The sequence below is a fragment of the Diadema antillarum genome, unplaced genomic scaffold (genome assembly GCF_040938485.1).
Source record: "Diadema antillarum isolate AM-2024a unplaced genomic scaffold, OU_Dant_1.0 seq00001638_RagTag, whole genome shotgun sequence".
Taxonomy (NCBI): domain Eukaryota; kingdom Metazoa; phylum Echinodermata; class Echinoidea; order Diadematoida; family Diadematidae; genus Diadema; species Diadema antillarum.
In genome coordinates this window covers 266,742-281,145 of record NW_027272344.1, presented here as the reverse complement: position 1 = coordinate 281,145, position 14,404 = coordinate 266,742, and the positions used below count along the sequence as shown (strand labels likewise).

The 14,404-nt window shown below is 38.3% G+C and overlaps 1 protein-coding gene across 1 annotated transcript in view; it reads left to right on the top strand.

Moving 5' to 3' along the window:
- The window catches only part of LOC139711295 (uncharacterized), a 190,100-nt gene that overhangs the window by 116,442 nt on the left and 59,254 nt on the right, over window positions 1–14,404 (top strand). The window contains exon 19 of the mRNA XM_071623200.1: window positions 2,773–3,075. Within this exon, the coding sequence (XP_071479301.1) occupies window positions 2,773–3,075 (303 nt within the window). The remainder of the gene's footprint in view (window positions 1–2,772; window positions 3,076–14,404) is intronic.

The window sequence follows — 14,404 nt, the reverse complement described above, 5'->3', positions numbered from 1 at the left end:
CAAAGTGGTTCCATTACGAATGACTTCAAAGACATGGGCATCTCAAAAAGTCAAATCCAACCCCAACTTCCTTCCTGTTCCAAAAGGTCTGACCTTCTATTTTTTGGGTCAGCGGTATTATCTTTCCTGGATTTCTTCTGGCTCCACCCATAATATGCAAGCCTTAAAAAAAAATGCTTTTGCAGTCCTATATAGATGGCTATCTTCTCCCTTCTTTGCCAAGTAGCTGATCATTTATTGCTGGTCAGAACTCTTACTTGGGCACTTTAGTGTAGCTCTATGAAACAAACAGAGAAGAAATCCCAAAGCTCTTTGTATTTCGTAGGTAATACCATCTTGTAAGACTTTGGTTTTATTGAACAACATGTATAACCAACCTCTCTAACTCTTGATACGTCATACACAGAATACTTTTTGTATTTCATTAAACATTATTCTTATTTCTGTTTTTTTTTTCCCACAATATTAGTATGAGATGATGCCACAAATGCATCCATGAGCATCCCTTCCTTTTTTTAAGAGCCACATTAAACAGTTTCTGCCCTCAGATATCTGCAGTCCCAATGATATTTGATTGAGCCTCTTCCTGATATAGATGCTAAAGTCATAAATATCCCAAAGTATTTATCTATTTTTTGGTTTAATAAATATGTTGAATTTTTTGACCACGTGGCTTACCCTTTTGTTTCAAGATATTATGTCATGTATTTCCAGGTGAAATAGACCTGTATCACATAAACCTGTGCAAATACTGCTGTCCTTTTGGTCCAAGTGTAAAGTTGCTCAAAAAGCCATAATGGAAATTACTTAAATGCTCTTACCACGAATAAGCTTGATGCAAAACTTTTACAAATAATGCTGTCTTACTAATCCAAGTCCTGTTATCTATTGCAAAGAAGGTAAAAGCTACAATGTGTATGTGTATAGATGAGTCTCTTCATTTATTTATCAACAACTGATTGTCTTTAATTCTATATTTCTAATCACTAATTATATTCTTGGTCTCCCCATTACCATCAGATAAAAAAACAATATCTATTAATATTGTCATGCCTGAAAAAGTTTCTTTTGTGAAGATAACTCACATTCCATTAATATTAGTGATATACATGTAATTGTAGTCCTTTCGAATTTCACTGAAATTGTGGGGATTTACTATTGATGTTTGTGTTAAGCGTTCTATTTTGTTACTAATGGCAGTAAGTATAAAGCATAAAGTGTTGAAGAGGAAAGTATTACCAAGTTTGGCTACAGTTTAAGATTTGAAACCAGAACTTTGCTGTAACGGAACCTGGGGCCCGTTGCATAAAAGTTACAATTATGGTAACTTTCCCATCCAATGGTAACTTCCATGGAATTCTTGATTTTGATTGGCTGTTGAGTATTGTTGCCATGGTAGTTACCATTGGATGGCAAAGTTACCATAATTGTAACTTTTATGCAACGGGCCCCTACTCATAGAATTTAAAGGTAATATCCAGTCCCACATGCTAACACATTTCCCTGTTATGTGGCAAATATGGCAAAGGTGCATAGATTTAGATAAGATTTCTCAGTATTGACTGTGCTGAAATAGATTAGATTCATTTGGTTTAATGTTCTCAGGGTATGACGTAGTGCATTTCTTTTTATTTCATATGCATGTCAAATTTGACTATGCATTAAAGTATTTCTGTGCAGTACTTATGGTTTTTAAGGGAGAATAAATGATGCAATAGAGATGTGAGAAGATATTAAACTTCTCGCATAAAATGTTTTGTTTCATGTTGATAAACCATACACATTTCTATGGCTCACTTCAGCACATTTTTTATTTTAGCACATTGTTCTTTATGGCAGACCAAACAATGCACTAACCTTTGATGTTCATTATAGCACTGAGTGATTGTATCAAATGACAGATTTTGTTGCTTTGATATTTTAGTTATTTTCTCTCCTTTTTTTTCAATGTTAGTAATTGTTAACTGTGTTTTCATTCAGTCAGTGTGATTGTACATTGTGTGTTATCTGTACTTGAGCATTGCTTTAAAGGCACAATGGGGGTAAAGTGGTGCATATGTCACACTGATAATGCTGTGTGTATGTCTGTGTGTCTGTTGTTGCGTGTGATGTACAAACTGTCTTTGTCTCTGTCTATTCTGCATGCTGCATTGCCAGTGCTCTTGGTGTTTTGAAAATGTCCCTTATGCTTTTCTTGATATTTTCACCCAAAAATATTAGCTAAATTAGTGTTGAATTGCATGAAAGGTGCATGTTTTAGTGGAGTTTTGTTGCTTGCTTGTTCTAAATGCATCCATTATTTTCAATTTTATTTTAGAAAGAAAAAAATCAAAAGCATTCTCATGTGCAATGTAGTGAAAGTCATAGATTTGTCATGTGTGCATATTCTGCATGATATTGCATTGTCTTATATTGAATTGCTACTACCTGCAGCATCTCACATCTTTATTCATCCTTTTTGTATATCATCAAACATGACATACACTGTACATATGCATTCCCCAACTGAATTGAGCACACAGTCGAAAAAACACATCCTCATAACAAGAGTTTGCAAATCTCAGATTCTCGGCCAAATCTTTGACAAGTGCATTCAACCCCCAGTATTTCAAGCACTACCATAAAGATGTTAGCATGGTTGGAATGTTGGTTTCAAAATTGTAGACACATCGATGGTGAAAACACATACTGATATAGAGTACCTGTGCATCTCGTAATGTATGTGTCTATATACCACGCCCCCATTTTTGGTACTAATCTAACCCCTAACAGAAAACAAGCCCTACACAGCGAGCCCCACCCAGTCATCAAACCACTCTCCTCCACATCACTACCACCAACCACCTCCTCCATCATCATCATCATCTCCATCAACGCCTCCGTCACATGGTCTCCCGTCCCCCGTGCGGTCGTGGAGTGTAAGCGGGAGCACGGTTCCCACGGCAACTGCGGTGAAGAGCTCCTCTCTCCCGCGGAGTAGCCTGCCGAAAAGGAAACAGCGCTATAGTGAGGGGAGCGGGTTATCTGCTGCTGAGCGGCTGGGGATAAAGACCCCGCCCCCTTCCAGACTTTCAGGTGCATGCTCCATCTCATTTCCATCCCCTCCAGCCCCAAACGGGGTTTGACCCCCCTCCCAAAAAGCAATTTCTTAATCCTTTCCGTGGATACTCTGGGCAGTCTTTTACACACTGGACTTGGGTTCTAATCTCAAATCAAGTTAGTGGTTTCAATTGTTAAAATGATTAGCAGGGGAAGTGGAAAAAAACTGTCATTCTTGATGCATGAAGGCATATGTATCTAATTAATGTGTATATTCCCTCTCCCTGATAACCATGGTATATCATTAATGTATTCCCTCCCCCTCCCCCCTCCCCCCCCCCAAAACAACAACAACAAAACAAATCTAGAATGAAAAGGAACCAGCAATAAACTGTATATAAGACAAGTATGATAATTTGTTCAATATCTAAAAGCACATTTACAGTTTGTTCACTGTTTAGATGACGCCTCATAAAATAATAGCAGAATAATCCCTTACACCACCCCAACATCTTTTTTAAATGGGGGGGGGGGGGGGGGGGCGTGGTTTCCTTTTTTTTTTTAATGCAGAGAGCAAGCCCAGTAATTCAACTCTGCTTATAAACTTAAGATGCAACTTTTTTTTTAAAAACTCATCCCTCTCGAAAACTCACTTTGTCCATTTTTCTGCATGAAGGTTACTTACACATGGGTTTCTTACAAATTCTTTCCCTGGTTGTATATCATGATTTTTTTTTTCATGCTTATTCTGAAGATTTTATGTTGTGTTATACATTTGTTCTTTATGCCTCATGCTGTACTCCCAAAAAGGCTATATACGAGTTGTATCTATTATGTCTTTGTTTAGTTGCATAGAAGGCAATGCTTTGCATATTTACTTCTGAAATTATTTATTTCTCATGAAACAACTCTCATGAACAAAATATTCAAAGAGAATTGTTTTCCCTCATCATACACCTTTGTTCCACAGATCTCCGCAGCCTTTATTTGTGTGTAGTATGTACTGATTTTAGTTTAGTTCACCAGTGCAAGTTGTTGTCAGCACCTTGGCTAAAGTGGATTTTATGTGATGATACAGACCCATTCAGTGTTTTAGAAATAATACGTAAATCACAAAGACCTTTGATTCAGTCGTTTCTTTACTATGTTATAACATGGATTCAGAAATACTGGACTACTTTTGGTGCCACTATCGAAGAGTTCTAAAACAATTTTCCACAGTGTGCCTAGTTCTCTATATCCATTATATTTCACAGGTGTAAACATTCTAAATAGTACTCTGCTCTGCATGTGTATGTTATCTTTTTGTTTGCACCATTAGAATTTGTTGTTATTGGTATGCTACTGTATTTGACTGTTCTGTGTTATACAGAAATGTGTAATTTATCCCCTTTATGTCACAGTCATTATTTCTGATGCATTTTTCAAGCATGAAGCATGGTTGACATGCTTTCAGTTTTTTTCCTCATTTCAGTTCATGCCTTGTTTGTATATCAAGTTTTCATGTTGATTCCCCCCCCCCCCCACACACACTTCATTTGCCCCACAGTTGGAATGTATCTCATGCTGGGGAATTGTGCAATTATGAATTTTGTGCTTGGAAGAGTGTGAAATTTCTTTACATGAAATTCATTGATTTTGTATTTGGCTTTCTTTTTTGTGTGTGCGATTGCTACAAGTGAAAAGGGAAAATAAGTGGAAAATGGGTATCTTACGATGTTTCACTAATTAAGTGACTTTCTGCGGCAATTAATCTATGATGATGTTAAACCCCATCTCCTTTCTGTTTTGCGATTGATATATCTTCTGGGCATCTTGATTTTTGTATCAACGTATGTGTTTGTTTTATTTGCTGTGTTGTCTATTTTTAATGTTATAGACTGTGAATTGGGGAACAAAGAATTCTGGGTAATTGTGGTTTTGCCAATTGATTTTTTACTCACTCTATTACTAATCCTATGTGCTAATTTTTTATTTTCTTTTTTAGAGTTTTTGTATATATCCTGCTATGACTCATGATAATGCTTTTAAATTGCTGAATTGTGGTATTTCAAAGCCTTGGCAAATGAGAAATTGATACAGATTTTATGTGCTAGTAAATGACATATGAAACAACGAAATATTGTATGCGCTGTGGGTATGGACTAGTCACATTGACCCTGACCAAATGAATGGGGAATGGACCACCAAGCAGTGAGGAACACCTCTTAAAATCAACAAATCCCGATGTAGAGGAACATTGACAAGTGTTATCATGGAAACGGCTGATTGAATTCCTGCATGGCACTTGACCACCACTCACAGACTTTACACTGATTCCTGCATGGAACTTGACCACCATTCACAGACTTTACACTGATTTTGATATCAGTTCAATTGGGATCAATAAATATTGATATGGTCAAGGACTACTGAATATTTGTATCCATGGAGTAAAATTGCCCATCAGCCCTGGTCATGGAATGATGATGAGGACAATATCTTGCAGCGTGAGTCTGAACGAGTACCATACAATGCGAGGACTGCTGGTTACTGCCAAGACTCACTGGTATGGATGCAGATCGAGGAATATTATGTTAATAGAGAGAGAACTGATACTTGGACTAAGTATAAGGAACATTGGTGCAATGAAGGAGCTTGAGTAGGCCAGGGCTGCCTATTGGAGTTGGTTGGGACTGCAGATCAGGGCCAAGGAATAAAAGTGTGGACTTGAAGGATGAGGCCCTTTGCAAGAAGAAGGAATTGCTGAGCATGGATTGAACAGGGTCAACAGAGTCTTGTGTGGTCCAGGGATAAGCAACCAACAAGCATGCACCACTATACATGTGTGACTGATCATGGACTCCAGTGCATCACCAACTGATCGATGAAGCGATTTGCATCCACAAAATTAATTTTCATCTCATCCTATTGAGGCGGGTATAGATCTTGCTACTCAGGAATTTGATAATCAAAACTCAATAAGTACAGTGTATATCCACTTGGTAGGAATGGTTGATGGTTGCAGGGTACGTACACACTGCTCCCAGGTAATGAATGAACTATAACGCATATAAAGGCTGTAGCTACATCTCGTGCACTTAATATTAAAGACAGTGTGTCATACATGAGTATGCTTCCATGAGTACCGGTATTTAAAGTCATGAATGCCTCTGAGTATTATTTTGGAGCATGGGTGTCCTAGCTGAGTCATCCACACATATGGATCGCAGCGGATGTGAGCTTTGATGTTCCATGACTTGAAAGGTGTCTGCTGCCCTCATGGGTTGAAATGCAGCAGCAAAGTGCAGAGACCCCCTTGAAAGTCATGTGATGATCACAATGCTGTGATATTGATTTCCCTGTAAGACGAGCAGTGTGTTCTAATGTGCATATGCAGGGTATGTGTCTCCTTGCCCTCCATACAAATTTGATACACTGTAGGGGTACAATTTCTGTAATTTCTGCATTGGAAGCAGTATACATGCAGGGTGTGTGACTGTTTAATGAATTTCACATGCATATATGGCAGATTCATGCATTTCTGAGAGATCAATGTCAGCAGAAAGGCAAATTATCTCAAGCACTGAGAGAAGCTCTATTGCCTTTTGAATAACACTGAGTTATGCAACTTCGCTTCCAGTAGGAGTTGAATCTACCGTCACTGTTACTTGTGACATCTATGCAATATTTCTATACAGATTTGAATGATTAGTACAATGCACATTGGTACCATAACTTGATGACACTTTCTCACACTGAAGGTTTTCTCCTTTATAAAATTGCCAAATATGTATCAAGTATATTAAGTTTGGGGATACATCATCAGAAAAACTGAAAAATGTATCATTTACATAAACTGTCAAGGAAAATCAACTCTTTTTACCTTTTTGTTATCGAAAATGTACATAGCAGGGTCCCGTTTCATAAAACTTGTTATCAGTGACAACTGCCACATTTCTGTGACAAATTTGCTTTTAGCCAATCAGATGCAAGGATTTCAGTAGCTTATAACAACTATGACAACTTGTCACTGATAACAAGTTTATGAAATGGGGCCCAGGTGTATGATTTTGTTGCTGCATGAAAAAAGTGGGCTTATTTGATGATACTGACGTTGTTATGTTTGTAACATACACAGCTAAACTTGAAACATTTTGCCAGATACTTCACTGATCTTTTGGTTATTCTTCTATTTCTTGGTTCAAAATGCCTGTCTCAAACCTGAGGGAATATTCTCTCCTAACTGAAAGTATGATATCAGTTGTAGGATGGCTATGGTTTGGAGGTCTTGCTCTATTTGTTCAATCAATGCCTTAATCGTGTCACTTTCAGACATTTTAATTTTGCCATTCACAAACAGAATCTGAGATGTGGTAAGTTTCTAGTCTACAATGTATACTAAAAAGGTGATGAAATTTTTTTAGACTGACTTTTAAGTATGAAATAAATGTAGAATGCAGCAGGAGCAAGGGATGTGGGGGTTAAGTAGGGGCAACAAACTGTCTTACTTTAGTTTTAAACAATTACCTTCAAAATTTCAGGTTGATCAGGGGACCGTTTCATGAAACTTTTTGTCAGTGATTTACACTGACAACTGTTTAAAGCTACTGAAATCCTTGCGTCTGATTGGCTGATAGCAAATTTGTCGGTGAAAACCTCAGACGAACTCGTTGATGAAACGCCCCCCAGATGGAAAAAATGATTAGCAGTATGAAGTTTTTGTAAAAGTAATAATGAAATTTGACACATTCTACTGAAAGTCATTTGGCATATGATGATGTTTTGGAATCTCAACGCATCTGTTGTGTTGTTGACACCAATATATGTCATTAGCTGTATATCAAAAAAATATCTACCTTTTCTTTGACCCCACAAGTGTGATCAGCAAGCCATGCTTTATCAAAGTGTAATGATAAAGTTGTGTTGGATCTTAGAGGTTGTGCATGTATGTGTGCAGGACATGAATGTGTTTGTTACCAGTAGGTTCTATTTGGGATGAAATTACATATTAAAAGAAAAACCAAAACATAGTGTAGTAGAATGCCCGATAGTCTATCCTGATGCCACCGCAATGCCATATATGATGAATGCTCTGGGCCATAAACGTCTGTCCTTAAGTAACATCTGGTTATGGCATCGCTGTCACTCTCTCCGCGAGCTAATTAAAAAAATGACAATGTGATCTGCTGCATGGTACAGTGTTGGCAGAGGTACAGGGGGTTATAGGCTTGGAGCAGAGTTAGGGAGAGCCTGGATGGCCACTATAAGCTGGACGACTGGCCGAAAAGTTCACGCAGAGCATGTAGGTTTATGTGGGCTTATGTCGGAGGCTTATACCAGACCAGCCCGCAGGGAAAAACCAGCCTGGATATTGCATCAAGCAATTTTGATTGAGGCTGGGACTGATGAAGCACGATAAGTAAGCATTACCACTGCATGGCAGCCATTAGACAGCTGAATACGAAACACTGTCATTTGTTCACCACCACCTCTTGAATGGAATTGGTGGCGCCGCACTGGAACAATTAACTACGCGATTTTGTAGTCAGAATCTATGGTGTTTCGCCCTGCTACAAGACTGATCCAGGTGCTCATCAAAGCATTTATGGGCGTGTCTTGCGAGTGAGGGGGCTCTCCCATTGTCTATGTACCAGTGGTGTCATCCCAGATAGCGACGGTGTCAAATTCCATGCCACGCTTTTAGCCGATCGCACGTATCAGATGCATTCTTTGATTTGGGAAACGCATGTGAATAGCCAAGGTAAAGATTGTCTTCCTGTTATTAACCAGTTTATTTAATTGTTCCTTTTCTCATATGAATTAATAGTGAGTGAAAGATGTCATTCCACTAGAGTATTAATGCATCCTTTTCCAGTGACGAAGGACTGTTCCCCTGATTCTAGCTCATGCCAGATCCATGCATATGACAGATGCATGGAGATGGACATACCTGTGTCTGTAATGTAGAATTATGGGCAGCCATTTGATTACCCGAAAAGAACCACTCATTTGTACAGAGGCATTATGGTCCTAGGATAAATAAATGGATGGATAACCGTTATGTATCAGTAAAGCACCATTCTGTGATCAAGTCAAATCATTAATGTCATTGTGAATTTGTAGCACAGATGGTAGTTAATTGAATATGTTTTTAATGTCAGTGATTCTGAAAGTTGAATTGCACCATATCTTCTTCCATGATGCTGTGTTTTCATCTGCATATAGACTTCCATATGGCCATATATGTCAATGCACACAGTATTGAATGCCAATTTTAGTCACCAGAACTGATAATTAAAGGATGATGCAAGTCCCTCCTACATCATTTTTTATGTCTACGGTTTTCCACTGTAAATGAACATGCTGTCAAACTGCAGGGCATATTGTGTCTACAGGCATTCCATATCTTTTACTCTTGTCCTATTGACTCATGGAATCCTGGGGATATTTTTCTGCAGAAATTATCAGTCAATCCTTACTAAATTGGCAACTCTGAATTTCACTGCATTTTCTATAGTAGAGAAAAATTTGATGGAACTAGTTGAATTCATTATATCTGCACAAAATGATAAAAAGAATGCAATGAGCAAGAAAATCAGTATGAGAGAGAGAAATTGGAATTTGAGCTTTAAAAATGTCTTGCCAATTTAATAAGCAGGTACATACTTGGCAATTGAGAGGTCTTTGATAATTCTGCAACCAAAACAAATGATTGCACATTAATAACAAAAGACTCCAGTGATTTGTTTTTGTTTTTTGTTTTGTTTTTACCACAAATGTAGGGATTCTGAGTTAGATTGATTTCACATCTCCTGTAGATGTATATGGCATTATGGCTGTGAGTCATAAGATTGGGAAAGTCTATCCAGCAATTTCTTCTTCTTCTTTTTTTTTCATAAACTCTAGTCATAATCAGCCACAAGATTTACCAGAAACTGTTGATTATTTGATTTGATTGCAGAATATTATGTAAGAATCTAACTATGCTACAAATGCCGAGTCTAAGAAGACATGCATTGCATGTTATCAAACATATAAAGTGGAGAGTTTTGCTAGTACATTTGGGCATCTCTGCTTTAGTCAGCCATGGTAGTCTGAGTTTTCATTTTTTTCGAATGACAGAAGGAATTATGACTGAAAGGAAGAATAAACAGATGGAAGGGCTGGTAGTTTGGGGTGCTAAACTTGGGATATCAGTTACCCATGTGACTGAACTTATTTGGACTTACCTCGTCTGGTCTGGGCAGTCCCTGATGCGTGGAGCCGTGACTGTAGTATGTCAATATCTGGGACAGGGAGCAACATTGGGTCACCCTGTCATGGTGATGATTTGTGGGTCATGCACCCAGTTGCAACATCTGTAATTATCACTAGTGACCCAATTCATCGATCACAGTTAATCACTTTCTTGACTAAGCACTTTTGCTCATGGTAGAGCTTGGTTAGGTGTATGATTTTAGTTATTGGTAGTCATCTATTCTTAAAGGAACTATAAGCAACGCAAATTTTACTCATATGATTAACAAAAGACATGCATGAAATCATGCAAGTTATGCTGAGTCAAGGGGAAGGTACATTCCATTGTCTTTTGCTAATCATTTTAGTGATTGACAGATTATGTCATCGACTGAATCTTGGTTTGGAAGGTTTTTTGTCAGCATATCCAGGTAGTCTGAAGAAAAGTAGTAGACAAATTATCATAAAATATATGTCACATATTTGGATATTATTTTTGCCACAAAGGTGATGATTAGGGACCTATAAATCAACACAAGTCGACATGTATTTGCAGTGCATGGGACCTGTAAGTGCTGAAGTGTTTTTATGTAGATGGCAAATATTATGGAATCATTTACATTTAAACTTTATGCTCTTGGATAGTGGAGAAAATCACACTATGCTGTCAAGTATATTTTGTCATCAGAGATAGTGTGTAGTGAAAAAAATACCATAATAATGATAGAATTTCTTTAGATGATAGATAGAATTGAAAATCTCTTCAGAGCTAGATACAAGCTGAAAAAAAGAATGATTTTCTACCTTGCATATGGTGGCTCACACTATAGGACACCACACAATGTGTGCCTAACTTTTCCTCAAATGTAGTCAGTATAAAGTTTGAGGGGATCATAACATTTTGTTACAAAGGGGTGCCAAGTCTCTTGTCATTGAGGGTTCTGTTTACTCCCCCCCCCCCCCCCTTAGGTATTTTCATATCCCTTTTCTGTGTGTCAGGTTGGTGGGTTGTGTGCTCAGAGTTGCAGTAATGGCTTGATTGAAGAGTGGTTTAGTCATTTCAGAGGCATGTTAACCTCACTGTTATGGCCACCACAACTGTTTGTTTGGTTTCCTGTTCTAGAGATGCTCTGAGGGCTGAAGTGCTGTGGCTACCCAAATGGAATAAACATTATTTGTTTTTGTATGTGATTGAATGTGAATCGTCTGATATAATTTCTGTTCTGAATGTATGGTGAAAAAGTACATGTATAATATGATATTAGGAACCATGTGGTCATTTGTGTACTTTGTAGATTATAGTGAATGATATTCATGATATATATATATATATATATATATATATATATATATAGATATATAATCTTGCTATTATGCTATCATATTTGTGGTCTAATATGAATCTGAATGACATTTCTTTGATGAATAGACCCTTATTGCTTTGTATTTTGATCAAACATGCCAGCTGATGGTTAGTGCAGTTACATGTATGCTATGGTATGTTTTCCCAGTGCAATTAAGGGACACCATTACTCCATTGTAGTCTGCAATGTGGGATCCTCGGGATCCTCACACTGATGACTGAGTGGACTGGTAACGAATGTTCTCGGCTCTTGCCCGGCATACCAGTACATTATACTTCAAATGAGAGAAAAGGTCACCGCCTCCCACTGGGCACATCCAAACAACCCTAGTGGTATCGGACTGGATGGTGGTTACTCTCATTACTGTTGTATCCATCTGACTGTACTCATGAGAGAACATAATGTACTATCCTTGACTTTGCTGCTTGGAATCCCACTGGAATATTGACAAAAGTTTTTTGTTTTTCTTTTGGCATCTTGGGAGCTTGGAGAGAAAAAAAAAACTTTCTCGTTGGTGTGCCAACCTTTTCAAACTCAATGAGCTGCTGGCCTTGCTGTCGCTTTCTTCTGTGTGGAAGATTCTGCATCAAAGCATGATAAAACCATGTGGAAGTCCTATCTAGTGCTGTGGGGGGTTCTGAATTGAGGCGTGTTCAGAGAGTTGGGTGGTGGATCATGATATTCTTCAACGAGAAGTTTGCAGCTTGATTGGAAGGATTTCCTCAGTTTTCTTTCGTCCTTCATCATTGTCAGGGATAACCATCAGCTCTGAAAGAAGGACTGTGCGTGTATGTGCATTATGTTTTTATGTCATACGTTAGCCTTCGGTCGGTTATCGGCTTTATCGGTGGCGTAAAAAGAACAGCGAGGAGAGATATAGGAATCAGTGTCTGTAGATGTCTCTTTTAAAACCTTGGAACAGGCCGGACATTTTAAAGAATTATGTCCACATTCGGTTTGGCAGATTTCCTTGTATATGCTTTATATTTCTCATCTCCTTTTACGCTTTGAGACAAAATGTATAATTTCTACTTAGTCTTCCAACTCTGTAAATCTGTGGGCTCCTGCACCGTACTTACTATGGCACTATACCTATGACTGATTGTTGGTGCTGTTGTTGTTCTTGTTCTTGAACAACTTCTGAAAAACAGCTGTAAGCTTAGGGAAAGTTTTAAACTGCCATGAGTAGATAGATAAAACAAAGCAAATAAGCCAAATTTTTATATCAGTTGGAATTATTCTTGCTGAAAGCTTTGAATCCACAACAAAAACTTTTTCATAGATTTCTATGAATAAAAAAGTATTTCTGTGATAGAGAAAGATCAGGGAAAATGTCAAGTCTTTCTTTTCTTTTTGTGGATTTCTCTGGGAGCTTCTGAATAGAATATCCCTTTCCACTTCTGTGCCAGAAAAGTGTTTTCCTTCTTTATTGGAGCCATGCATCTGATGGCCACTTCATCTCTCAACGAGAGAGGTGCAGCTTTTATCTCGTCCGTCTGTACCCTGCGTAATGGATCGCAGCGATTTCTCGGCGTGCCATCTCCAGAGATGGCCGAAAGTACCGTGCACTTTCTAGAGTGGCAGAGAGGAGGGATAGAGAGGGAGGGGAAGAGAGGTGCCATATATGCATCACTTTTCATGCTCCGAGGATGAAGACGTTGTTTATTGATTTCGACTGCCGCTGCTGTTTGTTTCTGGGCCGAACACTTTTATTGCGGGGCTTCTGTAGGCTTGCATACTTCGCCCCCTAAATCAGCAATTACTGGACACTGATATTTCGCACACTGCATTTCTCAGTGCTCCCCTGCACTTAATCTCGCTATATTTCTCCTCCTCTGTATTTTTTTTTTTTTTGTATCTCATTCGGGGTAAGACAGTGGATGATGGAAGTAAGTCCATAAGTTTAAAGTTTGTGATTGAAATTTGTTGCAGGTACCAGTTTGATGCTTTGCATTCATCCAAATAGCAGCTTATAAGATAGTGTATAAGTGCAGCTAGTTTGTCAATCCATCTAACTTGGTCTGTCTTCCCATATTACATTGTCACAAGGAAGGATCGACAGAAGAATGAAAAATCATTGAATGGAAAGAAAGAGATCGTCTCTGTCACAAAGTCTGTGGTATTATCCTTGCAGCTTGTTGTGCATAAAATGTGTGATGATAAGAAAGTGCTCAGGCAGGTGGAGATGGGTGAAAAGTCAAATCTTCCCAACATATTTACTATGAAGCCTCTGTAAAAATATGGCAAAAAATGATAACCAGTCCCTATCTCATTGCACTGATGGCCTCATCAGTGCACCTCAGATGTCAGTCCTGGTTACACTGAGTGCAGACTGGTAGCATATCCTGCTCAGTGAGACTGTTACCACTTCTGGGCTATTTTGAAGGAGGGGATGCCATGTACAACTAGTTGGCATCTGTTCCTCTCGTCACCCCCAATTAATTGCAGATTTCACCTTCCACCATTTTGGTATCTGGTAGTTCAGCTCAAGGCATGTGTGACTACGTTAACTCAAAGCTATGGAGAGTTTCTCTGTGGCTTGAGAGGTAGTTTAAATGTATCGTTGGGTTGTGTCAATCAGCAATTAGTAACTTAATCACTCATTAGGAACTTTATTCTCTGTTTTTGTTGTAAATGTTGATAGAAACCTGTGGATGTTTTTGAGCATAATTCCTCACTAAATGCATCCAACTAGAATACATGGGTGATAAAACTTGGTAAAGTCTTGAACTGAGCATACACACTGTCCTCCCTGTTAGACATTAGTATTCATGCATTATATA